The sequence below is a fragment of the Panthera pardus genome, unplaced genomic scaffold (assembly GCF_024362965.1).
Source record: "Panthera pardus isolate Hobbes unplaced genomic scaffold, ASM2436296v1 HiC_scaffold_17, whole genome shotgun sequence".
Taxonomy (NCBI): domain Eukaryota; kingdom Metazoa; phylum Chordata; class Mammalia; order Carnivora; family Felidae; genus Panthera; species Panthera pardus.
The window spans coordinates 13,054,648-13,082,395 of NW_026526732.1; the positions used below are offsets into that span (position 1 = coordinate 13,054,648).

Sequence of the window (27,748 nt, forward strand, 5' to 3'; positions counted from 1 at the left end):
AGAACAGACTAAATGGTATGTTTCAGAGATATTTCAAAATTAATTTTGCCTTGTTTTATATACAGTGTAAGTATATTATGCTAGTGTATTATGCCTTATAGCCATTTTTTAATTGTTATTATTTTTGGACAAAGAATCATTGAAAAGTAGGTTTCTCGAGCTTAATTTTTTTCTTACTATTTTGGTTGTTCTGTTACTATGTGTCAATCCTGTTTAGGGTTCCACTAGTGAAAACATTGGAGGTTTCTTTTTTCAGTTATGGGATTAGCTGATGGATTTAAGGTCACTTATTATTACTTCATATTTGTATTGAACACGATTTATCTGAATGACTGAAGCCTGGACTTTCATGACCCAGGGTTAGAATAAAATCCCCTCTGGTTCTCAAAGAAGTTACTTTTGATGGGACATCCTTTGCCTATAGAAACAAAGTTCCTGTGTGGCACCCTTAGGCTTGTCTGTTCATAAATGCTGTACAATGGGATAAACATTTAAAACTGTGGTCAGCTAGACTTTAGTTCCAAAACCTGGTGAGAAATTGTGTGTCCTTGTTCAGAGGATATAAATAACATGCAGAGAAATGAAGGCGAAAGAAAAGAATAATTCTTTGGCTACTTGTCTATAATATTTGCATAATTGACTGCAACACATGAGAGGCTCCCCTTTGTGGCCCGTATTTGATGACAGTTCCTCTTAAAGACTGAAATGGCCAATTTGGAATTCAGCAAGCTCAACTTTTCTCTGTGACTGGACTTCCCCTTTGGGCAGCCTTCCATGGGAAGCCTTTATGGAGTCCTTAAAAAGTATGGCAGCTCTACTGGAGATTGACAATGATTTAGCCTCTGTACTTTTGAAGATAAAGGACTCTTGTCGACTATTTAGGACCCCCTTTTCCCAGAAGGGAATGCTTTTAAGTTTCTTAGTGGATTAATTAGTAACTGAAGATAACGCCATTCTTTGAATTGTTCCCAGTTTTACAACAAATAACTACAGAGAGACAAGTGCTATCAGAAGAAGAAATAAGAAAAAAAAATCATATAAAAGATGATCAGATTTCAGACCTTGTCCATTATATGGAGATTTTATTTCTACTCCTAGATCCTACCCTAAATAGAAGAAGCTGGTCATGGAGTCAGATGTTAAAGAGAAAAGGGGGAGTAGGAGAGACACTTTTTCTCTCATTGCACTGGTGGAGGAGTTTAGTGCCTTGAATATCTCAGACTTTATAGTTGTACAGAGACACCGACTGAAGAGGATGGAAGCTCATTGTCTTAGAAAGACATAATATTTTACACAGCAAGTGTGGAATGAAAAAAAAAAAATCATGATTAAAGCCATGCTTGTATCTGGGAATTCTTCTGGGTAGGAGGCAAACCTCAGATGTATTTATGTTGATTTTTAAACAATGTTAGGCAGTGCTGCAGTGGTTAAATTTATGACAACATAGAGCTGTGCGAGCCTTCATAGATGGCTTGCTTCTTTCTGGTCTCTGAATCCAGAGAGATGAAATGATTTGGTGAATCATAATTTGGTGAAGGGGTATGAGCTAGTATTAAAACATTCCTGTACAAATTTTTTTTTTCCTTCTTGAACTTTAGGGTTTCACTCTTTATAAAAATAGTAACAATTAGAAGTCATCTTGTGGATATGTTTTCACCTGAAGAAAAAAAATGGAAAAAGCCACAGAACTAAATAAAATATAAATTGTTAAAAAAAAAAATCTAGTGAAATGAAAATGTGAACAGTGTTTGCCTGTAAGACCTCCCAAACGGGAGGAAACCAACGTGAAGAGGGCTGGAGATGAGATGTCAGCACAGAGCCCGACATGGGGCTTGACCTCACAAACTGTGAGATCATGACTTGAGCCAAAGTCTGACACTCAACCGACTGAGCCACCCAGGCACCCCGTTCTCTGTGCATTTAATGTTTTTACTTACTTTATTTTAATACTGGCAGAAGTGAAACCCTCAGTTTGGCAACCAAAGTATGATCGGCTGTCATTACATTATTGAGAGCTTCCGACAAATTGCTTATGTTCATTCTGTGGTAAAATCTGTAAATAATATGCAGAATCCTGAGTCTCCTCCTTCGTCTCCTCTCAGCACTATTCTGTTTCCTATTTTTGGAGCCAGTGTCACCAAGTGAATTTATACAGCCGTGGCCAGCCCTCCAGACTTAGAAGAAGTCAGTCAGGTCCCTGGTGGAAAACTGCCTCCCCCTCATCTGGCCCCAACAACCGATACCTCACTATTAAAAAACAGAGAAATTTGAAGCTAAAAGGATTCTTTTTAAAAATTTATTTATTTATTTATTTTGAGAGAGAGAGAGAGAGTGAGCACAAGCAGAGGAGGGGCAGAGGGCGGGGGGGAGAGAATCCCAAGCAGGCTCTGTGCTGTCTAGTGCACAGAGCTCGATGTGGGGCTTGATCTCAGGGAAGGTGGGATCATGACCTGAGCCAAAATCAAGAGTCAGAAGCTTAACTGGGGGCACCTGGGTGGCTTGGTTGGGCGTTGGACTCTTGGTTTTGGCTCAGGTCATGATCTCACAGTTCGTGGGTTCAAGCCCCACATTGGGTTCTGTGCTGATAGTGTGGAGTCTTGCTTTGGATTCTCTCTTCCTCTCTCTCTGCACCCCTCCCCCCCTCCCCCCATAAATAAGTAAACTTAAAAAAAAAAAGAGTCAGACATTTAACTGTCTGAGCCACCCAGGCACCCCAAAGCTAGAAGGATTCTTAAAGTTCCTTTAGAACTAAATCTTCCATATATAGACCCAAAGAAGCTGCCTTGCTCAAGGTTACACAGCTGGCTTTAGACTCGTTAAGAGATTGAGATAATAAAGTTAGTTGGGACCTGACAGAGTTTCCCTTCAAAAGGTGAAGTCTCTGAGAAAAGGACGTTCTTCTGAGGTCAGCATCTTGGAGGGATGAAATTATTGAACCATGAAACATGGGCACAGAGGGAGAGGGGTTGGCCCTTGGAAGAGGAGGCAATACAGAAGGCGAACCTGGCCTCTTTGTGTTGCCTGCGTCCTGGCTGGTGAGGCCAGCATCGGAGTCATTCTGATTCCCAGCTTCCCGTGTCTGACCTCCTGTGACTGACCACTGTGTGGCATCCACAGGGGACGTTACATGGAGTGGGACGAAAGTGGAGCCTGCCGGTTCCCTCTGGGGTTGTTCAAGTTACCTCCTTTGTTTGGTTCTGCCCAGCAGCAGGGATTTCCTGGGACTCTAGAGCCCGTATCGCAAGTTTAACCACCAAAGGGCTCTCTCTCTGTTAGCCTCTAAACAGAGGATGCTCCAGCTCTTGGAATCTGTTCTCCCCTGACCCCACAGCTGTTTCTCTGGGACAAAGCTCAGGTGAAAGAAGAAAAAGTAGACAAGGAATGAATTTTAAATTTTTTTACAGTCTTTATTTTTGAGAGAGAGACAGACACAGAGAGAGGCAGAGGGGCAGAGAGTGAGGGAGACACAGAACCTGAAGCAGGCACCAGGCTCTGATGTCAGCCCAGAGTCTGACTCGAGACTTGAACCCACCAACTGTGAGATCATGACCTGAGCTGAAGTCGGATGCTTAACCGACTGAGCCACCCAGGCGCCCCGAATGGGAACGAATTTAACCTCATTCCTCTGTAACTGAAAGAAAAACTTACATGGAGCTCAAATGGAAAAAAGAGGTTTGATCTGGGAGTGCAGTGCATACTATAAAACAATTCCTGTTATTATCACTTGGGAGCTGGTTGTGGGTTTGAACGACCATTTTGCTGACTTTTTGGCAGCAAGTGTGAGTTTTCCTGTTCAATTAGGTCTTTGGGAGTGTTCTTAAAATCCTGTCGAATCATTTGACTCCTACAGGAAAACACTGATTGGTATTAATTTTCATCCTTTGCCTTTTGATGTTGAAATAGACTGAAGCACTTCCTCCTTTTCTGCTGTGTTCTTTTTCTTTCCACCTTTCCCCCATCCCAAATGATTATAGTATTTCCAAATACAAGGGGCCAGTTGTAGAAAATTCAAGAATAGGGTCCTGTTATAAGCTCAAAGGATGAAGGGTCCAAATAGGATCCAAATAGGAGGAATGAATGTGCTGTTAGTGAAAATCTGGTTATGTTGATTAGTAGCGAATGTGGAATTTAAATGCCCTTGGTAGGTTAAAACTTGAAGAAAAAGAAATTGCCGTCCTCTGCATGCAATTGTAGCTACCTAATGAAAGAACAAACATCTTCTAGACTGAACTCCAACTTAATTAAAATTGTTTAATTATAGTTTGGAGCATTTGGATATGTATTTCTATTTGATTTAAAATGTCATTATAAATACTTTTGTTAGGCCAAACTAAAATTAGAAAAATACAAAATACTAAATGGACAGTTTTTTTAATGTTTTTGTTAGCACCTTAAAAATGTTGTAAAATTTTGGGTTAGTGTGTTTATGATATTCAAACCTGTGTTTTCTTTCTCACGTTAAAAGTTGACTTGGCCTAATTCAATTAGAGTTTTATTTTTAGGTTCAAAATGACTTATGTTAATCTTTTTTTTTTTTACCCCAAACTTTGGTCTATCATTATCAACATGGAGTTTATATTTGAAACAAAAATCAGAGTCCGAAACTCTTGGTATTCTGTGTACTTGTTCAGAGATTATGAGTCCCACAAAGTTAAAATGAAACCATAAGAACACGTCGCCAATGGCATTCTGTTCTTTTTGGACACTCTGCAATCTGACAGTGGGAATGAAAAGGAGCATAAATCCGTGGGGGAAATGCAGAATGGATGGTTCCTTCTTTGTCTATAGCATAACTGCTTTGTTAGCTGCGGCTTTAGCCCTTGTGGGTAAGGAAGCTCAACTCTTTTGTAGATATTGCTTCATATAACAGCTCTTCAAAAATAACAGCCATAAATCCTGGAAAATAGGATTTAACGGTGTCACTGTTTCTCTTTTGTGTTAGAAAAGTGTAGTCAACACCTCCAAGTCTGATTTAAGATAGGTGAGGTTTTTGAACATTTATCCAATTGACGTTGATCTCCGAGTTAACAGATAGCGTTCAGTAAAAGAAAGCCAAATATCAGCTTTCCTACTGTAGGATGACTTAATTAACCTAACTGAATGATCAAAAGAATTCGAATAAGTAGGGCAGCACTCGTGAGACTTAAAAAAAAAACAACAAAAGTTTGAGGACTTTACTACCTGAATTATCTGATGGGGAGCCTGGGTGTTTAGGAAAATAACTACATTACCGTGGTGCGAAGAATTCAGACCAAATGAAGTTGAACGAAAGACAAGATCATCAACAGCCTGGATAATTTAGTTAACTGATGACTTTGCAGTGAGGTAATGTCATAGATAAGAATGCTTAGCCCTAAATGCAGGATATTTCCCAGGCGGCATTTTGCAGAATTATATGGGATCGCTCAAATAAGAGATAACCCAAGAGACATTCATGAGACAATTATTTGCGAAGGAAACACTGAATAATTTGGAATGTTCTGCAAATAGTAAAGGCAAGGGGATGGGAAGAAAACAATAATTAAGAGGACCTCTGATGGTAAGATAAAGCTGCATTTTTGGAGTAGCTTGTGTTATTTATTTATTTTTTTCTTTCATTCTTTAGAAACAGTGTTTTGGACTGGGGAAGGAGACTGGGTCTTACCAGATTAATAAACTGTTTAAAAGCTTCCTTATTTTTGCTGCTTCCTTGTGTATCAACTAAATTGTAGTGATAACCACTAATCCAAAGAGTTCCAGCCTTAGTTCTCAAATTAAGAAATTAATAAAATATGGGGGTGCCTCAGTGGCTGAGTCGGCTGAGCAACTGGCTCTTGATTTTGGCTCAGGTCACGATCCCAGGTTTGTGGGATTGAGGCCCATGTTAGTCTCTGTGCGAACAGCATGGAGCCTGCTTGGGATTCTCTCTTTACCTTTCCCCCAGTCTTTCTCTTTCTCTCAAAACAAACAAACAAACAAACAAACATTAAAAAAAGAAATTAATAAAATATGGACTAGCTCAAAATGTTAATATCATATCGGCCCTTAAAACTTTCTTGTCTGGGTCTAGCAGCATACTTTCCTTTGATAAAACTACTGGACAAATCTACCCCCCCCTTAGAAAATCACATGATGCCTTTTTTTTTTTTTAAGTTTATTTATTTATTTTGAGAGAGACAGAGACAGCATGAGCAGGGGAGGGGCAGAGAGAGAGGGAGACAGAAAGTCCCAAGCAGGCTCTGCACTGTCAGCACAGAGCCCCATGTGGGGCTTGAACCCAGAAACCCTGAGATCACGACCTGAGCTGAAACCAAGAGTCAGACGCTTAACTGACTGAGCCACCCAGTCGCCCTGTGTGGTGACTTTGATCTGTAAATATTACTGGCATCTGTTTCTGATTCTTCCTTGTGCCTAGTTTAGTGCCCTCCAAGTACTGAATAAATGTTTCATTGGTCGAATAAATGACCTCCATGTGCAAGCAGACCCAAAGTCAGAAAAACGAAGGAGCTGGAAGAGAAATCGAGACTTGGGTTTTAGTTATCAGTTCTACAAATTCAATTCAGTTTAGAAAAGGATTTACTCAGGTACTTGTTATGTGTGATGAACTGACCATAGACATCAAGGCCCAAATGAGTAATTCTGCTTCTGAAGAGGACAGCATAGCTATGCTGTGCAATGCTATAGCAATGCTATGCATTTTGGTACCGTGCATGCGTTTACAGTGGGATAGCATAGCTACGGATTACAGCTGGCAGAGAAGAAGACTTGGCAAATTTATAAATGATCTTTTTGTACCCACTTCAGTTTCCAAGGCTATTTACCTAAAATTCTGCCTTTGTTATGCGCCATTAGTGACTTTGATTGTCTTCAAGTTTGCATTTCAGATAGGAAGGCAGTCTCCCAAAAACTTTCACATGCTAACAGCTGTAATTAAAGTAGAAGGCCTTATTTAAATAGTAATTAGCCTTCAGGACTTGAAATGTAAACAGAACGCTAATTCATTTAGATAGTTAATTGCTCTTCTGGGTTAGAGATCTTAGCATGGCCTTCCTCTTTAGCCATGATGTATTTATGTACTGAGTACAGTCAGTGGGTTGACTCAGTGGGATGAAATTTTGCAAAATCTTGCTTGACTTTCAGAATTTTAGCTTTTAACTTCCCAGTAGTGACTAAGGCAAATGAATTTGAAAACATTGTGAAAAACATCAAGTTAAATTCTATGACAAAATCATTAACACTTGACTTTTCTTCATAATTACAGGGACCCCATGACCCAATTTTATAGCTCCCCTTTAGAGCTATTTTTTTAAACTTTTAAAAATGTTTATTATTTATTTTTGAGAGAGAGAGAGGAGAGAGAGAATGAGTGGGGGAAGGGCAGAGAGAGAGGGAGACGCAGAATCCGAAGCAGGCTCCAGGCTCCGAGCCGTCAGCACAGAGCCCGATGTGGGGCTCAAACTCAAGAACTGTGTGGGATCAGGGAAGTAGGACGCTCAACTGACTGAGCCACCCAGCTGTCCCTGAAAGCTCCCCTTCAGGATTCAGGAATATCCTGGCTTGTAGATAAATTATATGGTCTTCCTAATCATAATTAAAGACGGCACCATACGGCGATCACAGTAACAAAAGGTGTGGAGATGACTGGTTATATCTTCTAGTGACTCTAATGACAAATGTCAAAATCCTTCTCCCTACTTTCTGCCGTAAAGATGGTTCACAAGTGATATTATTAAGTTTAAAAAGGTCATCTTTTTTGAAGGTCATTTACTCTACCAGGAAGCTTGTCATTTCCTTTGACAAGTTTCGTAGTCTGCCAATAACTCTTGCTCAAAAAAAAAAAAAAAAAATCATTGTGTCTGATAACTGCATTATCTGTGTGGTTGTGTTTCCTCAGTTCTATAGATAAGTTGCGTGGAAGGTGGGTCTGATGTTGCTTCACTTTTTTAGGTGTTTTTTTCCCTCTTATTCCAGCTCATCGCAGTGTACAACAGAGGCGTAGGCCCGCTGCCGCCACCTTTCCAACATGGGCATCCCAACAGACCTGTATAAATAGTACGTATCACACTAATTCAACAAATATTTAGTGAAAGCAGTGGCTGGCACATAGGAGGCATTCGCAGATATTTATTGAACGAATAAATACTAACCACACCTTGGACTCTGTGTGAGGTGGTACCAGCTAGGTGGTAGGAGGGGAGAGGAGAGAATGCTCTACATAATATCGGGTAGGTTCTGCCCTCGAGGGGTTAAGTCTCCAAGGGGAAGGTGTGAATAAATAATCATAATTGAAGGTAAGAATCATTAAGTGTCAAAAGAATGTCTGTGAGCTCACTCAGGCTGGGGAGGGTGTTGAGGGGGAGGCTTGAAAGGAGGAGAGGTAAATATTCACATTGAGGATTTTCCCTCCATGTAGGGTTCATTCTGGCCCCAGATTGAGTCCCATGAAATGTGGAAGGGCCCTCCTGATGTCAGTCTCTGCAGTCGTGCGCTCGCTTTTTTGGTTTTTGTGTTTTGTGTTTTTTTTGGCTGGCTAGCAACCTTTCCTTCAAGATTGATGACTAATCCAAATGAGCATTAGCTCACTTTGCAAGCATGAATATGATAATACAACAATAAATAATGCTAAAAGCTACCAATTTATTATGATTCATTTTAGCTGCGAAGCTGAAATATTGCCGCAGCATTACAGAAAGAAGTGCGTTGAGTCTTGTAAGGCAGTGATTACCACACCAACCCCAGCTTGCCAAGCACCTTAGAGTAACAGGAGGGCAGTCTTTCCTGTGGCATATCAGAAAGTGATTGCTTTCCATTAGCCCAGGGCTGGAGAGGGGGCTGGCCTTCAATCCCTGGGTGCTTGCTGTGAGTGACAGCCCCGTGGCCCCTGACTGCGACCCAAGACCTAAGTAGAAAACCAGAAGGGGATGGGAGTGGATACACAGAGGGTTTTTCATTTCAGATAAGGGTGGGATAAAGCTGAAAATGAAGTGACTACCTCCATCTCCCCAGGCCCCAGAAGCCAGGCCATTTCCTTCCCGCCTCTTCTGGCTTTGCCTCCATGCAAACATTCTGTGCTGGGCACCTTCAAATGCCTTGGCCCTTTTGTCCCCAAGGACCATCTTACAGGCAAGATTCATGGGACTTGAGAACTTGGCCCATGTCCAGAGTTGAAATGAGAGATAATTGCTCTTAGACACTGGCCTTGAATGTTCCACAGGGAAGACTTGGTTTCAGAATGAGTAAAAGGATGAAAACGCATATACACGGAGGGCCAAAGTCTTTCCAGAACAAAATAACATCGGGCTGGCGTTTAGGGCATTAAAAAAATGAATTTAATTGTCACAATGTCACCCAAAGTATGAAGTAAAATAATTTTGCTTTGAGAAATTTAAAGTGAGAAAGGCTTAATCGCAGAGCCATTCTGATGCAAAGCATTGAAAATGAACAGAACATGCAGATCCTACTTTTTTTTTTTTTTTTTTTTGTAGTGTATTGTTGCTCAGGCCAAGACAGATTGTTCTGCTACCAATAGGACCCGGGCCTCACCCAAACCAACGGGCTCTCCGGGATGCACGCAAGATCTACAACCCGCCCCTTGAAAAGGAAAGTAGGGCCCGGGACACTCTCGCAGTGTGAGCGAAAAGCTCCGAGAAGGAAAGTAACCGGATTCGCCCGTTTCGGGCGGAACCACCCCCTCCCACGAGTTTCACAGGGTCCTCGGCCCCGCCCCTCTTTTATTCCGAGAGCAGCGACCGGAGCCGAAACTTTGTAACCCGAGCGCGCCGGCCCCGCGCTCCTCCCAGCGCAAGTCCAGCCCCGGAGGGAGGCGCAGGAGGTGGGACCTGAGGCCGGGAAGGCTCGGGGACGCCAGCGCACGCGGAGCTGAGACCCCGGGAGAGCACGCCGCAGAAGAGGAGGAGCTGGAGGGGGGAGCGGAGCGCGCGGCCGGAGAACCCGAGGAAGCGGTCCCGGCGATCGGCGCGGTCGAGCGGCCGGGAGCAGCTGGGCCCGAAGGGTCCCGCGCCGAGCCGAGGCCAGGGGAGCCTGGGGTCACGGCCCCGCGTCCCCGCAGCTGCCGTCGTCCAGGAGCGGCAGCTGTGCCCGGGCTCCCGGCGGCGGCGGCGGGGGGGAGGAGGAGGAGCTGCAGCTGGACGGTGGCAGCTGGAGGAGGAGCCGCGCGGCGTCCGGGTGCCGGGGAGGGGACCGCGCTGTCCAGGCTGAGCCGCGCTGGGATGACCCGCTGACCGCGGCCATGGAGCCTTGACGGGGCGCTCCGGCGCGCGGGGACCAGCCGCGGGGCGCGCCCTCCCGGGAAGGGGCAGCCGGCCCTGGTAGCCAGACTTTAACCGCCGACTCTAGCCCAGCTGGGAGCAGAGCCCTTTACCATGGAACCCGTGACCAAGTGGAGCCCCAAACAAGTGGTGGACTGGACTAGAGGTGAGCGTGTCCGGGGGGGTGGGGGGGTGGGGCGCGTCTCCGGCCCAGTGATGGGGTGGGCGGGGAGCCGGGGTCTGGGGGTGCTCAGCCGCTCCAGCGGGCGAGACGCGTGCAGAGCGCAGTGCGGTGGCAATGCAAACTTCTTCGGAGTGGCCTGTGCACCCCCTAGCTCTTGTGCCTGCCTTTGGGGTGCGAGCTGTGGCAAGCCGAGGGGAGCCCCGTCATTAAGCCGGGGAGTGGAGATGGCCTTTCTATGGAGGGGGGGGGGTGCGTATCTCGGGACTTGCCGGGCTGGGGGCGCCTTCCCTGCCGGGGTGCGGTGCCCCGCTCCCAGGCTGCCCGTCCTGGAGCGGAGAGGCACAAGGCGCCTTTGTGTGGGTGACTCCCCTCGGACCTCGTAAATGCCGCCTGCCCGCTCGGAGTAGTTCGCAGGCGTGACGGGGCGGTTGGACAGGTAAAGGGAGACGAGGGCGGCTCGCCCAGCCTCTCTGTTTTTGTTGGAGAAGGCGACAGGGCAGCACCGGAGCCAACGCGGAGGCGTTCCCGCCGGCGAGAAGCCTTGAGCCAGACTCCCCGGGACTCGGTGACTTTTGCTCCAAGGTGCCAGGACCCCCTGTGGCGCTGCATTTCTAGGCCACGTTTAGACCCTGGGAAGAGGCGATCTGTTCAGAATCACTGTCCTGAGCTGTACGGTATTTGGGACGAGGAAAAGCAGCGGGGTGGGGCGGTCATAGGTGACTGAGCGGGGGTAGAAGCTCTTACCCAGCGGTCTGGCTTACTTTTTAGTGCCTCCCAAGATTTCCAGGGAAGAGTGATGGAGGTTTCTCAAGCCTCTTCTACTCTTCCAAAGAAACAAAGCCCTCAAGAACAACCACTGTGTTTATGGGTTCCTCACCCCCCCACCCCCACCCCTGGCTTAACATCTCTTTGTTTCAAGTTACTGTTTCTTTTTTCTTTCTTCTATCTGCTCTTCCAGGTGAGGAATGGTGCCCTTTCTCAATAATACTAACTAGAATTGTATAGCGCTTTACAGTTTGCTAAGAACTCTCTCTCTGTTATTGCCTTTGGTGATCACAGTAAGCCTGTGAGGTAGGTAATACTGGTAAGATCAGGTCGCCTTTCAGACCGTCTCATGGCTGGGGCATGAAGGAAACTGGTCATCTCTTACATCTCATTTCCCATGCCTGCCAAGTACACACAGACCACGTGGGAATGGGTGTCCCTCCCTGTATGGGACACATGGCGTGCATCAGTGGGGTATCCTGATCCCAGTGGAGCAGGAGAGGGATACAGTGTCTCCAGAGAAGAGGTTTGTCCAGGGACCAGAATTTCCAGGGCTCTCATTTAAAACGAGGATGCAAACAACACATACTTGTGCATTGGTGACTGGCTTTGCCTGGGGGAGGAGTAAAGAGCATTGCCAGGGCTTGGCACAAAACGCAACTTCAAAGCTGTAAATTCCCAGACCCTGTTTTGAAGTAGGGCGTATTTCCCTGTTCCAGGACACCACCAGATTCCCCACCTGGTGACCTGCCAGGATGCAGTTGGTTGGTCTCTTTTCCCTTGGTGTCCCTTATAGAAGCAGCATAAGAAAAGGATGATTTCAGCGGCTTCTGACCTCCAGAGCCGTTCTGTCCTGTAGGGTCATATGTGGCTCTTAAGCCCTTAAAGTGGGCCGGTCAGAATCGCAATGTGTCGTAAGTGTAAAATTACATGCGTGTGAAGCCGAGGTGTAAAAAAATAATTTAAATTATCTCAGTTTTTTATACTTACCACATGCCGAAGTGAGTATTTTGGACACATTGCATTAAATGTATGATTAACATTAACTTCACCCGTTTATTTTTATCTTCTTAATTGTGGCTCCTAAAAAATGGAAAATTACACCTGTGACTCACGTTTGCGACCTGCAGTATACTTCTGTGGGACAGTACTGCTCGTGGGGTACAGAAAGGGTTACAGTTTATCGCTCTTTGGCTTTCTTCAGCTTCTGCCAGCGTACTTGATAATGTACAACTAGAAAAATGGTAACAGGCACACAGGAAGATTATGGAGTGAGATCTTCACACCCTCAAGATTGGTGTCTTTTTTTTTGGGGGGGGGGTCTCTTGGGTTTGGGAGAAGTGTAAATTCACATCCTGTTATGTTTGTTTAGCATCTAAAAAGGAAGAGCAGATTAAAAGGTTTTTGGTCTCCAGTTGCCTTGACGTTATGACTTGAGATTGCTTTCATCTAGAGAAAGTTTCCTACTGACCTGAAAGAGCAATTATCAGCAGTTCAATACCTTGGTATCAGGAGCTCTGGCTACTGATTAAGTTACATACCTGTGGTTAGCATGTGGCAACTTTATACAGAATGCTTGTGCCCTTTTGGACACTTAAGTACAGCCTCATAGAATGACCTGGGTACTTTCCGTGTTAGAGTCTAGGAAAGATAAAAAGTGCAAGTGTGGCTTACGCTTACACAAGAGGCTACATTCTCCCAAATTGCCTGATGCATTACTTGAATATTTCTCATAGTAATGCTGTCAAAGTATTGACTTTTCAATCAACTGTTGGCTTCCGCAGACTTGTTTGCTTATGCGCCTATTTTTAGCTGTCTTTGCTAACATCTCTACCCACCCCCCACCCCCCACTTTATAAATACATCCTACTTACTGATAAGCAGTTCTTCATGTAGACTTTGCCACTCTTGGTATTGCATGAGTATGGTATGGTGGTTGTGAGCCCTGTAGAAAACCTTGGATTTAACCCTGTCTAAACCCGACCACAATTCACAGCTTGATTTCATGTTGACGCTATTCAGCAGGTGCATGCATTAGAAGAAAGGTTTATGCGTATAGAATGTATTAATGCATTTGGCTTTTATTATTATAATTTTTATTTGTATTAGTCTTTAGCTATACTGTCACCAATTTTATCATGATATTAGTAGATCCTCAGTAAATCCCAGCGGTAGGTCAGGCTCCGGTCTCCACATTGTATGAGTATTAACTCATTGAATACTGCATAACCACCCCTTGAGGTAGGAACTGTTATTTCCATTTTGTAGTTGAGGAAACTGAGGCACAGAAAGGTTAGGTACCTAAGGAACTGACGGCAGCATTTGACTCCGCGTGCTTTGGCTTTACTTCATCTTCTCAGGGGGTTCTTCCCAGGGTCACTCCCAGAGGACTTTCAGAGTCTTCACCACATTGATGACCAGACCTCCAGGATTCTCACGGTGTGAGTTCTTAAAATCATGTTAACGGAGGAGAGTTGTCTGGGATATGTGTGTCTTATCCTACCCATTTGGTGTATGTCAGGAGGGTTATTTGTAAATCAAATTAATTCACAATTCATGGCACCTCGTCTTTCGAATAATTCAGTCAAGGCTTTTGCAAAGCAAATGATCTTTTACAACGTGTATCAGGTGAGAGTAGGGTCAGGTGTGCACCACTGAAAACCCAACTTACAGGGGTTTAACCAGATGGGAGCGTTGATTTTCTCGTGCAAATGAAGCCTGGAGACGGAGAATTCAGGAGCGCGCGGGGGCTCTGCTGTGCGGTCAGAGGCCCGGGCTCCTTCTGCCGTCCTGTTCAGCTGTTCTTAGCACGTGGTGCCACAAGTGGAGTTCATCCTCACGCTTAATGCCTTAGTGTGAGGTGGCGAGGTGGCTGTTCCACCTCCAGGACCATGCCCGCTTTGTTCCAGGCAGGAGAAAGGAGACCCAGAGGAGGCAAAACACTGCTAGGAGCCAGGTCTTCTGGCTTACGTCTCGCTTGCCAGAACTATCATGCAGCCCCCCTTGTGCTGCAAGGGAGGCCAGTCACTGTAGTTCTTTTCGGTTGGGTACATTGTGGCCCTGAAAAAAATTGGAGTTTGTTCAATAAGGAAGGAGGGGAGAATAGATGCTGGTAAACTTAAGCCAGTGGTGTCTAACACACAGTAATTTATATGTACTGATCTTTATAGCTTAGTTCTCAAAGGAGGATACATGTCATAATTTCCTACTTCTGTCAAGCTCGTGGGTCAGTCCTGTTTTAGAAACAGTGTTCTATTTTCACTCCTGGTAAACTTTCTCTGGTCAAAACTGTAAGTTATATGAAGTCTTTTGTCTCTAAGCTTGATTTAAATGTTGGGAGTTGCATGGTAAAATGCAGCTACCCAAGTGGTGTTTCTGTTTTCAGGCCATTGGGGAATGTCTTTAACAAGGAGGAAGGACCACTGGTTTCTCCCATAAGTGCCATTGGTCATGGCTTGGCATGGAATGGGCAGGTTCTCAATAAGTGTGTTGAGGGAGCACGACCCAGCTTTAGTTGCAGAGCAGAAGTCTCTTTGGCCAGCTTCTGGCTCTGCATGGGCACCGCTTCCCCATCACCAGCCAAGAGTAAAGGGGGTTTCTTGCTTAAGGTCTGAGCCTGTGGGATTCAGGACATTGGCTCATTCTTTGTAATCTGGCCACGTACACTGTTCTTCCCTGTGGTGTCTGTCCGTGTTTGGTCCTGGAGGGGCTAGAATTTCAGCGTTATCTGTAGAGATCGGGTACATTGTAGGTCAACTCCAGTGTTAGGCCGTTAGGCCCCTGCTGCCGCCGTCATACTAGAGGTCAGTTCCTCCCATAACCCTGATTTCAATTAGGTTATGCTTTTCCCTTTAGCCTCTGTGGTCAGTGAAAAAGGGAGGTCCTTTCGAGAGCTGTATGTCTCCCTCAGAGGTCAGAAACCCTTCACTTTATTGCATACACTTCCTGGTCCTGGTCTATTTCCTGGGCTCCAGCCATAGAGTTCTCTTACTCATAATAATAGAAAAACACTTCTTGAAGCACTTATTATGTGTCAGACGCTATGCTAAGTGCTTTGTTTGGACTCATAATTCTCAGGAAACCCAATGAGGTATACAAACCATTATTAACCCATGGTAAAGATGAAGAAACTAAAGCAGAGAGAGGGAGACAGAGAACTTGCTCAGGGTCCCCTATTTATAAGTGACGGGGCTCAACAGCCCTCTTGTTTCCTCCACGACTTCATCGTGTCCATGGCCTGCACCAGGGCAGTGGAGTTCAGTGGTGAGTGTGGGCTCTGGAGTCAAACTTGGGGGCTGTGTCCCAGTCCTACCCCTGATTGTACGGTCTTACGTAAGCTCTCTGTAAATTACCACTCGTTTTTATTGCTTCCTCTCTGTTATTCTATAGCTGCAGGTCATAAATTATTCTCTCTGAGCGGTCAGGTCTGTCAGAGGGTTGACTCCTACCATTCAGGGGCACCAGTCAGTACTGAAGAGATTTCCCTGCCATTTGTCGACCGCTCCGAGGAACCAGGGCAGGACTTGCCAGCAGATCGGGAAGATTGTCAGTTGGCCGAGCGATAGATGTCTCTTGCCAGTATCATGAACCTTCTCTGGGTAAAGAAATCCAAACTGTGTTTTCTCAACTTTGTAAAAACAGTAGCTGGACTTCCAGCGAGCACGGCGTTAGGGCTCGTGTGGTGTCGGGTGTTGACTGCTGTCTGGCACCTGGTCCATGACCAACAGGCCACCTCGCCCGAGAGCTTGTTAGAGATGCAGAAGCTCAGGTCTGCTGAATCGGAATCTGCATTTTAACAGGATCTCCTGGTGACTCGCGTGCTCATTATGGTTCAAGGAGCACTGCTCGGGCACGTGGCCGCGAGCACATTTTTATACTCTGCTGCTGGGTTCTGCTCTCCGACCCGACAGGGGCTCCGTGGGTTTTGTTTAAGTCCTTGAAGGACGGTGCTTCGTTTGAGGATGCTTCACTTGGCTACTTACTGAAAGCAAAAAGGTGACGTCAGGGGTGTGCTTCTGTTCATAAGCACCATCTGGCAACAGCATCGGGTCCTTGTCTGCAAACTAAGTGAGACACTTCCCCTGGGATTTCTTACCTACGTTTTGGGCCTCGAAGTGTCCTCGTAACAACATTTTTTTGTTTTTGTTTTTGTGTTTTTCAAAAGAAGGGCGTTGTGAGGTGGTCGGTGGGCGCTGTGGCTCAAGTTTGTCAGTATCGCCAGGGGGACATTGGAAGATGGGTGGGCTTGTGGCCGGTCCTATAGTCTCTGACCACACAGGGGTTTGTCAGGATTAGCAGATCCCAGGGGAGATTGCATAATTGGTAGAAAATGACACAGAATGTTATTTCGGGAACAACCAGAGAAGTTTTCATAATTTAAAAGTGTGTCTTGTGCCAAGGCCAGGTGTCTCCGTCTGTCTCCATTGAGATTGGGAGTGACCTCTTCGTGCCCGAGGCTCACAGGTGAGCCTTTCTGCGTCCACATCATCGCAGAGAGCTGTGGGGGCCTGTCTTCTCTGCCTCACACTTCTGTGTCGCTGCCTCCAGTGTTGACTGACCATTCCTAGCCTCTTGGGTTCCGGCTCTGGGACATTCGTGTTCTCACCTTGATTTCCCTCTCTACTCTCATTTCGTGATATTTCTAGAGTTTTCACCCCAGGCTTAGCCATCATTTTGGCCTTTAATAAATAAGGCAGGTTTTGTTTATGTAAGCTCTGCACAGCTCCTCCACGTTTGTTCTTTTTTGCGTCTTTTCACAAGCCCGAGAGATGTTCCGTGAAGGCATATCTCTGTAGCAGATGAGGACATCTTGGCTTTTAGATGTTAAATCACTTGCCCAAGGTCAAAGGCCAGGAATTGGGACCAGACTCCACAGGCTTCTATTCTGTTGTTCCCTCTATACCTGTCTTCTCCTCTGGCCAAGGTGGGTACTGTTTTCTCCTCAAGTGTGGGAAGGGGCAGCTCCAGAGAGCCTCTAACTTTTGTGTTTCCTGATTCTCCCCTTAGGATTTATACTCCTAGGACACAGGCCTTTTCTTTCTTTTTGAAATTACACAGCTTGGGGCGCCTGGGTGGCTCAGTCGGTTAAGCGTCCGACTTCGGCTCAGGTCATGATCTCGCGGTCCGTGAGTTCGAGCCCCGCGTCGGGCTCTGTGCTGACCGCTCAGAGCCTGGAGCCTGTTTCAGATTCTGTGTCTCCCTCTCGCTGACCCGCCCCTGTTCATGCTCTGTCTCTCTCTGTCTCAAAAATAAATAAAACGTTAAAAAAAATTTTTTTAAGAAATTACACAGCTTAAGCAGGACACTGCATATTTTGAACCTGACCTTTTAGTATTTGAGACATTTACGGCTATTTATTTATTTTATTGTAGTTTGTTGATTGTGTTGTATTGTTTCAGAATGCAACTCATTAATAGAATACATCATTTCTTCTTTTGACACTTCTAATCTAATTTTTATTTTGAGTGTCCTATTGCATTTTTTTGTCTATGTGGTATAATTAACATTTCTATTTGGTAGAATCATACACAGGGACATACATACACACACACACACACACACACATTTCCTGCTGCCTTTGATTATTCATAGTGTCTTCCTTTTAATTGCTTTGAGAGAGAATGTCAAGCAGCTGTGGTGAATAATATATAGGCTTTGGAGTAAAATAAAACTGGATTCATGTTCTGTGTTTAACACTAATTGGTTTGAGGTTTGAAAGCTTGGGTAAGTAACTTTTCTTCTTCAAGGCTGCCTTAGTTTTCTCATCTGTAAAATGGGACTGATAATAACCAACACATAGGATTTTAGTTATAAATAAAAGAGGCAGTATAGCGAATGCACGGCATATATATGTTCATATGCTTATTATTAATGATTAATCCATAATAACTCCAAGCTAATATATAGTATAATTGGGTTATTTTCGTTTGAATATATAATACTGTTGTGGCTGATAGTCACTTTTCACATGCTTACTAATAACTCACAACAATTCCATAGTACACAGGTGGTCTGTTAAATTAACTACATTTTCTGTCTTCTCCTCATGTTTCCTTGGACAATCTCCTTCACCTCTTTTGAGGACCCTGTAGGTCTTAGAGAGTATCATAGAATGATTTTCGCTTTCTTGGGAAGTCGCTTGTAGTCGCTTTCTTGGGAAGAGCTTAGGAGCAACATTGCAACATTGCAGAAGGAATACTTATTTTGATGACAGTTCCATGCTGTTGTAAAAAGTATTTCTTCATTCATTCAACAAATAATTACTTAGGACCTACCAAGTTCCACATATTCTAGGTGCTGGAAATCCAGCTGTGTTCCAGGTTCAGGGATGAGTTAGACCCCTGCTTTAACTATGGGGCTGATAATGACCACCACAACAAAATAGACGAACGAGAAAATACTACTGATAAGTGCAAAGAAGAAAGTAAAGCTATGAAGGGAAGTGATTGGGTGGGGGACTTCTTTCGATGGTGTCATCAGGGAAGCCTGTCTGAGAAGATGACGTTTAGGCATGAATGATGAGACGGAACCAACAATTGGAAAATTAGACGGGGGAGAGAGAACAGCTGTTGCAGAGGCCCCGAGGTGCAAATGAATTTGGAGTGTTTGAGGAAAGGAAGTGTGGTGGCCTCATGAAGAACAAGGATGGTGGGGTGGTGGGCAGAGAGGGGGTAAGAGATAACACAGAGGCCAGATCATGGAGGGGCTCCTCAATCTTGGTCAGCTGTTTGCAGTTTTTCCTAGTTGTTGTGGAAAGCAGGAGAGTAACAAATCTGATTTGGATTTGCGGCAGAAGTAAATTTAGGGAGGCCAGCTGGAAAGCATTCTAGAGATGATGGTGTTTTGGACTAAGGCTTTGGTGGCTCCAGCATTGGAGAGGGCAAGTTCTAGATGGAATTGGTTCACTGGTAGATCATTTTGAAATTATATTTGAAATCGTGAGGTATATTAGTGTTTTGTTTTTTTTTCGTTTTTTTCCTCCTGGGGTTAGGAGAGCTCCTACTCTCCCCTCATCCTGATTACTCTCTTGTCATTTAAATAGAGGAGGAAATCTGTCTTTTTGCGTTCACGTGCTTTGTTCCCAGTATTGTTCTTTCCTGGCACATTTTGCTGGGAGCTACAGTTTCTGAAGCTGTTTATTCATCTATGAATAGGGGTTTTGTGAAAGTGGACTTAGCCTAGTTTGTTTTCTTTGACATCAAATGGCTGATTGAACAGTTTTTAACCTGGGATCAGAAGGGCAAATGCAGTTGTGTTTATTAGAGCAAAACAGTTCCTTAGAATGCAGATCAGTAGGTTGTAAAAACTAGAAAGCTCTCTGTAGGAAAACTTAAAAAATGTTTGAGTCAAAGGAACTTGTAGATAGATCTGATTTAAAATATTTTTGCTCCATTGAAAGACTGTCCTAATTTTCTTTAGAAAAGAAAGCCATCATATTTTTGGTAGAATAGATGATGTATTGAGTGATTTTCAACAGGTAAGAATTGAATTCATTTTTAAACATTTAATGCATTACTTATCAGTAGGGTAGAGTGTCAGAGAAATGAGGGTAGGTAGGCTTATATGAGAATAGCCTGGAAGGTTGCTACACATACCTATGCTCCCTTCCCTCCCCTTTTCCCCCAAGAAGAAAATCTGTCAGCCCTTTTAGAGGAGAACCCCTACGTGTTATCTATCAGAAAAGGCGGTGATTATGATAATCTGAATCATGCTTTCCTGAGGAAAACCTTTTAGTGAAAGGAAACATTCTATTTCCTATTTTCAGAGATTTGCAGCAGAGGGGAAATTTCAGTGCTTTTGGATTTAGCAGTGTGTGTGTGTGTGTGTGTGCGCGCGCGCGTGTTTCCCACTTTAACCTGTGTTAATTGAATAGCCTTTTATGTTCCCAGAGTAATTTTACATTACGGTGTTTTTTTAAAAGTATTTTTAATGTCTTTATTTATTTTTGAGAGACAGAGTAAGCACAGAAGGGGCAGAGAGAGACAGAGGGAGTCACAGAAATCCGAAGCAGGCTCCAGGCTCTGAGCTGTCAGCACAGTGCCCGACGTGGGGCTTGAACTCACAAGCCGTGAGGTCATGACCTGAGCTGAAGTCAGATGCTTAACCAACTGAGCCACCCAGGCGCCCCTACATCACAGTGTTATAAAGAGAGTCAAGTCACACTGCCTTGAATGTGATCCTTCAGACAAGAAAACTAGCTTCCCACGTAGAGTGGACCAGCCTTCATGTAATAGCTGTTGATGTTGTGAGCACCTCTTTAACAAGAATTCCAGCTGGAGCCCCACGCTAACTGTGCACGGATGAGGTGGCTGTGAGTAGCGTCTGTGGAAACAACAGTCATCCTCCTTGTGAGGAAGATGTCTGGAGACCTATATTATGAAGCGCTTTGGTTGTGAGTACCCCTGGGCCAGGTTGGAGAACTTCTATAATGCTGATCTGTGAAGACCACCTCCGTTTTGGAATTCTCCATTCTTGTCGGGTACCGTCCAATCAGCACACGTGATGAGCACCTATAAGTATAGGAATACTGGACCTGACACCCGACATTTCTAAGCTGAGATTTTTCACGAGACCCTTTCCCAGCCCCATACGCATGGGTCCCCCAGCATCGCATCATCACTGTTTTTGAACTTACGTTTTCAGCATCTGCATCACCTGGGAACTCACACATGTAAATTCTCGGGCCCCATCCCAGACGCACAGAATCAGACACCCTGGGGGTGGGACCCGGGAAGCTGCATGGTAACAGGTCCCTCAGGAGATTCTGGTACCGGCTAAAATTTGAGGACCATTGGTCTGTACCACTCATGCGGCGCATACAAAAACAAAAACAAAGAAACCAGACTGTCCCCCATAATTCCTGTCTACAGTTGGTTTTTGACTCGTACAGAGTGATGAGTAAGGAAGGAGAGCTTTTCCAGTAGGGACGGCTGTTGCGTATTTCAGTGGATGAGTTACGGTACCTCTGTCTGTGAGTGTCCTTTCCAGAGTGGGCGGGGGAGAGTCGAAGTTGCTATGCCTGCAGGCTCCTAGCCAGCTGCTCCACCCCGGGCCCTGGGAGCCTTTTGTTGTGGACCTCTTTGAGTGCTCAGCCTTAGGAAAACACAGGAGAGGAATGTTTCGGGGTCTGAAGGGACCTGTTTAGGTTTTGTGTGGAATTTCCAGACCTCGCTCTAATAGAGGCGCAGAATGTAACCCCTTCCCCCGTTCCATCTTAAGAGAGAGGCTGGATAGTTGTTCTGTCTCACTTAGCACTCCAGTTTTGGCTTTGAACAGCGCAGGCAGATGCAAAGAGAAGTGAGGGAAGGAAAGCAGACGAGAGAAATACTCAGAGCAGCAAATAAATTGAAGATCAAGGTGAAGAGCTCTTTCATTTAGTACGTGGACACTGAACCCGTGCAGGTGGGGTTCGGGAGCCCCTGCGGTTGTGGAAGGCCAAGAGAGTCCAAACTAGAAGAGACACTACAGAAATGAACACTCAAGACCAGGGTGGGCACTGGGACTTGGAACAAGAGTTACAAACTACAGCTGACGGCAGGGGGCAGGCAGGCAGTGTGGGGAATGGAAATGGAGGAGTACATGTGAGAAGAAGGCAGAAAGTTGTAGAGACTGCCTCCCACCCAAAGACAAGCCGGTTGCCCAGTTTTGGCTGACCAGACCTACGGTTTCCAGATCTTCTGATTTTCGTTGCTTTTTCTTGTTGTTTCACAATGAAGCTGGAGATCTGGCTTTGTATGTGACATTGTCCAGTTTTTAGAAAACCGCTCACAGGCTTTTTTTGGCAGAGGACAAACAAAATATATCTGTGGGTCAGTTTGTCATTCCCTCTGTGGTCCACTCCGGTCAGGTGTTAGTTGCCCAGGTGAGAAACATACCTATAAGATGTGAATACGGTTAGCTCCACAGTAATTCTTCAGCTGTTTAGTAAATCCGTTGGTTACCCGTAATTTCATTTTGCCATTTAACTAGTTCCGTTATTCCCAACATTGCAACGTGTGATTCCATTGAGGTGTTGTTAGGTCAAAAATACCAATGCCTTATTGGGCGTAGCAGACCATTAGGTAGTTCCTCTTCAGTGTGAAAAAGGAATGTGGCTTCTCTTGATTGAGTTTATTTTGCCGTTGGCTGTGCGGTATTGGCTCCTGACAGGAACTGTTTCTGTTTGTACAGAAAGAGTTCATTCATACATAAATTCATTCCTTTGTACAGAAGGATTTCAAAGTAGGGTATATGTTCCAAATTTTTGTGCTAGTTTGTGGGATCCTGTTTGATTTAGTAAGTTGTCAGTTGACTTAAGTTCTTTCTATTTCGTGGTGCTCTGAATTGGGAAACAAAAGAAAACAAAAAAACCAAGAAAAGCACTAGTGTTAGTACTTACACCGGGGTAGAACTCACTCCAAAATGCAATCTACAAATTTTTCGGGGATAATTATGGAATATTTGAATCTTTTGGTTTGCTTTGTAAGTAAATAGTCCATATATGTGTGTATTAACACATAACATAAGTATACAGACTATACACGTGTGTATACAGACACATAATATATTCGTTATAACCTTATGTTAAATGTTCGTTAAGTTTTTATTTCAACCCTTAGTTTCCTCTTAACAGATTAAAAAATCTGTCTCTAACTATCTATCTATCTATTTCCTTTTTCGTACCAGTTACTCTGCCTTATGCTAGGGACAAAAAGATGAGCTAGATATAAATGAAGCCTGTTGTCAAGAAGGTCATGGTTTGGTAAGGAGGCAGCCATTACCAGGTGGTGTTTATTGAGATTTCTACGCGCTAGGTCTTTGCCGGGGAGTTTTTGTGGATTATCTCGTTTAGCCCTCAGAATGCTTATTTCACAGGGGCACTTTTATGGTCTTCATTTTGGAGTTAAGAACACCAGGCCCTGACCTCTCTGAGGTTGTGTAATGAGTAAATGGGGATTGAATCAAGACATATTTGATTTCCAGAACCTGACCTCTCAACCTAGCTGCTCTTTGGTGGATGCCAACATAAGTTGGCTGGTAATAAGTCACGAGGGCAAGGGGAAAACATTTGTTATGAACAGTAAGATTTGAATTGACCTTCTTAAATTTAACCTATAATTTACCAACCAATAAAAAAAAGTTCTGGAGAACATCCTATTTCTTTTCTTTTTAAACATATGTGATTGGGCTGTTGTAAATGGGGAAAGATAGTTTTCAAGTATATTTAATAGGGATGATGTAGCCTTTGGATAATCACTTCATGGTTTTAGGTTCTAGTTTTCTCATAAGTTAAAATTCTGAGATTATGAGAATATACATTAAAAGAAGAGACTGGAAGGAAATACATTTACAATGCCAGCATTGGTTGTCTCAGGATGATAGAATTAGAGGTGGCTTTTATTCTCTTGTTTGTACATACAAAGATAATCAAATGGTTTTTCTCTCGTATTCTAAGCCATGGCTACTTTCTGCGTGGCCTCTTGTCTTCAGGATGCTTGGAAATCAGAAAAGCCGCAAAGAGCAACGTGGGAGAGAATGTTGGACTCATTTTCCTGTCTTTCCGGGATCTTGACCTCTCAAGTCCTGGCTGCCGTGGCAGCTCTCTGTTACCTTCAAATAGCTAGCCTGTGTTTTTTTAGTTTTTGTTTTTCAGTCTTGTGTGGGCTGGTTTGTCTGGCACAGCCAGGTGTGTCCAGCCGTGTTGTATGACTGCAAGACTCAAGAGCACTCAGATTTTAGTGGGCATAAGAGCCTCTGGTAAGGACCAGATGGTTCGTGGCCCTAATTGCCAGAGAGTTTGCTAATGTTGTAGGTTCATGGTGGGGGCCTAGAGTCCCATTTGTAGTGGACAGCCCCCGGTGTCTTTTGCAGGTGGTTTGTGAACCACCGTTGGAGAGCCACTGACGTTTAGGAACTTTGTTCTTCATTCACTGGGGAAATTACAGAAGGGTTTGAATGGAGGCGTGTTGCTGCTAGAACTGTAGGAAGTAGGGAAGGCTCCAAGGAGGAGGAGGAGTGATTAGGGGTTAAGAGACCTGCTCTACAGGGCATTCGGGGTCCTGGGTGGAGCGCTGGGGAGGCCTGAGCTAGAAATGAGGGCTTGGGAACAAAAGGAGGGAAAAGAATGGTGAGAGAGGCACCGCCCAAGAGTGATCTGGAAGCCCCAGCAGGGTCTGATGTGTGAGTGGTAGAAGGGACTTCAATGTCCAGGTTTTGTGACTCAGTGACTCCACAGGGAAGCACCAGTAAAATGTGTTGAATTCTGGGAGGAGCTGTTTTGCAGGTTCAAGGGTGAGCACACCTTGTAGATACCAGCTTCAAAAACTCATCCAGTTTGTAGAAGATGCATCTTGCATGATGTACCAACGTCTTGCATGATTCAAACCCTTAAGAAAACACAGTGCCCTCTCTTATTACAGCACTCTGATTGTCTCATGTTTTAATGAGGTGTAAATATCATGCAGCTTGGCACATGAAACGTGTTAAAATTGGATAGTGTTAGCTGAAATTTAGGTTCTCATACTTGAGTGTGAAATGATGCAATATACATGAATATGACACCCAGAATTATTTCTGTACCACTCATTAGAAGGTATGGAATGCAAAATAAAAGAGAAGATTAGAGTCCTACAAGGATAGCATGTAAATGGAGATACAAAATCAGTGCTGATAAATGCAAAATTCATCTTGGAGTAGTTCCTCAAGTTTCGTCCAATGCTTAGCGAGTATCAGCAGTCCTGGCTGACATGCTTGGTTGCAATTGCTGTGTGGGTGCGTGAGCTCGATTCCGTGAGATCAGTGCCTTCTTTGCGTTGCCAAAGCAAGTGGGTGATTCGAAAGACCAACCTGGAGAGAGCCAAGGGTGTGTAGGGCTCTTAAGGGCCCGGCACTAAAGGGAAGGTGGGGGCAGATACGATATGGCCCATTTTCTTATTCATCGTTGACCCAACCAACTTTAAGAAGTAGGTGTGATTTTTTTCTGCGATTTCCCTCAGGTAAAGTTAATAAGTTCTTTGTGTAATAGGGCCAGCTATAAAATGGTAGTTGTTTTTTTTTTTTTTTAATACCATCTATCCCAGTGTTCTATGTGGCTGATATTTCTATTAAAACTTGCTAATTTCCCATCTATGACTTTTATATCAGTACTAACTCCATTTACCTGGTATTCGGAAATGAAATCACTTGTATTTCACATTATTTAGTTCTAGAAATGAGGTTTTTGATAAAGTACTGTATTCCTAGGCCACATGAGGAGAAATAGAACTAACTCTTAGTCTGTTCACTAGAGTGTCCCGTTAACGGATATTCCCACCAAGTGTAGCGAGGGTTTCATAGTCACCATGCATTCATTCAACAAATATTTATTGAATGCCTGCCTTGTGCCAGGCACTGTTCTAAGAACTGCGGATACAACCGTGAGCAAAGTAGACAGTAGTTCCTATATTCCCGGAGCTGCTCTGCTAGTGGGGGTAGACAGGATGTAAGTGAAATTTGTAGCACCTGGACGTGGAGGGGCGACGGGCTGCATCGGTGGGTGCAGGAAGGGAATGGGGATGCAGTGTTCACTGTGGTGACCAGGGAAGGATTTCAGTGAGCAGTGAGGCTGACGGGTGGAGGAATGTTTGGGCCGACGGAACAGTAGGTGCGAATGCCCCGAGGCAGGAGAGTGCTTGCCGCGTTGGTGAGGCAAGGTGGCTAGAGTGAGCCTCTGGAGCAGAGTGAGCAAAGGGAGGAGCTGCAGGAGGTGAGATCAGAGATCAGACACCAGCTGGTGCAGAGCCTTAGAGATCACTATATATATTGTATGTTCGGCTTTAATTTGGTGTTTGGCGAGCCAGTAGATTTTGAGCCAAGGAGCGCTATCAGATTTACATCGTAAGGTTACAGCGGCTGCTGTGTTGAGAAGACTGGAGTGAACACGGGTAGAATCAGGAACAGGATGCTATGACACCAATCATGTGAAAGATGACGCTGGCACCCCATGGTGGCTGTGGCCACCGTGAGAGGTGGCCATGTTCCAGGTGTTCTGAAAGGCCAATCGGGAGAGTGGATATTGGTGTAAGAAGATACCCATCGAGTACTTGGCCTGGGGAGTTGGAAGGAGGAGATGGTTAAGGGAATACTCAGATTTGAAATTTGCAGTGTGTGTTCGTGAAGTGAAGTAGGCAGTTGGATATGTGTTTGGATTAATGGGGTGGTGGGGACTGGTTCAAGACCAGATGGGTCACCAGATGAATGAGCAAAAGAAGACAAATGAAGAGAAAAGAAAACCTGGGGTATTTCAAACTTTGAAAGTCTGGAAGATGAGCTACCAGGACCAGGAAGATTGCTGTGAAGTTGCTGCCAGTAAGTAGAAGGAAAGCAAGGAGAGGGTGGCCCTGGTGGCCAGTGCAGAAAGTGTTCCCAGAAGGAAGGAGTATAGTCAGCTGGGCCAGGCTGGTGAGGGGAGGACAGAGAACTGACCAGCATTTTGAGTGAGCCACGTAGAGGACATGGGTGGACCGGCCGGGGTAGTTTCAGTGCGTTGATGGCAGCAGAAGTCTGAGTATGTCCAAGAACAAATGGAAAAGAGGAATTGATGTCTGAGAGACCATCCGCTTCCTGAAAGAACACAGCTCTGGTTTGTTCTCAGTATGACTGAGGTACTGAATGCATTTTAATTTAATTCTTTAAAACCGATACCCAAATTCTGAAATAGTTAACTGTTTGGTGACTAGCTATTTGATCTATTGGGACGTGTTATGCCAACTGGATAACAGTACAGTGTAGATGATGCAATCTCTTATTTTAATACTAACAAAGCCATTCACTTAGTGAATGACTGTCTACTGTGGCTTCCATAGAGAAGAGTTATTCAGCAGAAATTCTTCCTTCCCCATTTTTTCCCCACATTTTTTGGAAATGAAAATTTGGAAATGAGAGTAAATAGCTACCTGAGTTCTGTGATATTCCCTAGTTAACCCATTTAGGTAGGAAAGATTTGTTATGGATGGATCCTAAACCTTGGGAGAATTCCCTGTTGCTGATCATTTACCTTCATATATTGTAAGATTTGTCTGAAATACTCAGAATGCCATAAAATAATATATAAACAATGTCTGTTACAGCCCATAGGTGGAAGCCATTTGTTAGCAGGAAAACTGGTGCCAATAGATAAACCAAATAACTTTACATATAGGTCAGCAAATATTTATTGAAAACCTGTCATTTATAATATCTCTTATAGGTGTAGTGAACAAGAAAGGATCCCTGGTGTCTTTGACATTTTCTGTCAAGGGGAACACACAGACCAGTCCATCGGCATTTAAGCTACAGGGTGTCCTAGGCGTGCAGAGGAGGAGTATTTAACTCGGGTTTGAATGGGTGATGCGTGAATGGTTTCTTGGAGAAAGCCACTTTCAAATCAAGACCTGTAGTATGGGCAAGAGGTAACCCGGCCTGGATTAGGGAGGGGAAAGAAAATATTTGGCAGAAAACTGAAAGGCAAGAGAGAGCCAGGCATTTAAGTACTGGCTACTGAAAGAACTTGATTGTGCTGTACCTATCAGGAGGTTGAGTGGAAGGAGATGAGGTT

At 44.5% G+C, this 27,748-nt stretch overlaps 1 protein-coding gene across 3 annotated transcripts in view; it reads left to right on the forward strand.

Annotated features, from left to right (window-relative positions):
* The first annotated feature begins 9,612 nt into the window (after positions 1 to 9,612).
* Positions 9,613 to 27,748, forward strand: part of CNKSR3 (CNKSR family member 3) — an 83,885-nt gene continuing 65,749 nt past the window's right edge. The window contains exon 1 of one of the 3 annotated variants that reach the window (XM_053904344.1): positions 9,613 to 10,413. Coding sequence is in view for 2 of the 3 variants with exons in the window: in XM_053904341.1 (XP_053760316.1) it covers positions 10,362 to 10,413 (52 nt within the window). In the remaining variant the exon portion in view is untranslated. The remainder of the gene's footprint in view (positions 10,414 to 27,748) is intronic. The other 2 variants (XM_053904341.1, XM_053904342.1) reach the window with 2 other exon arrangements.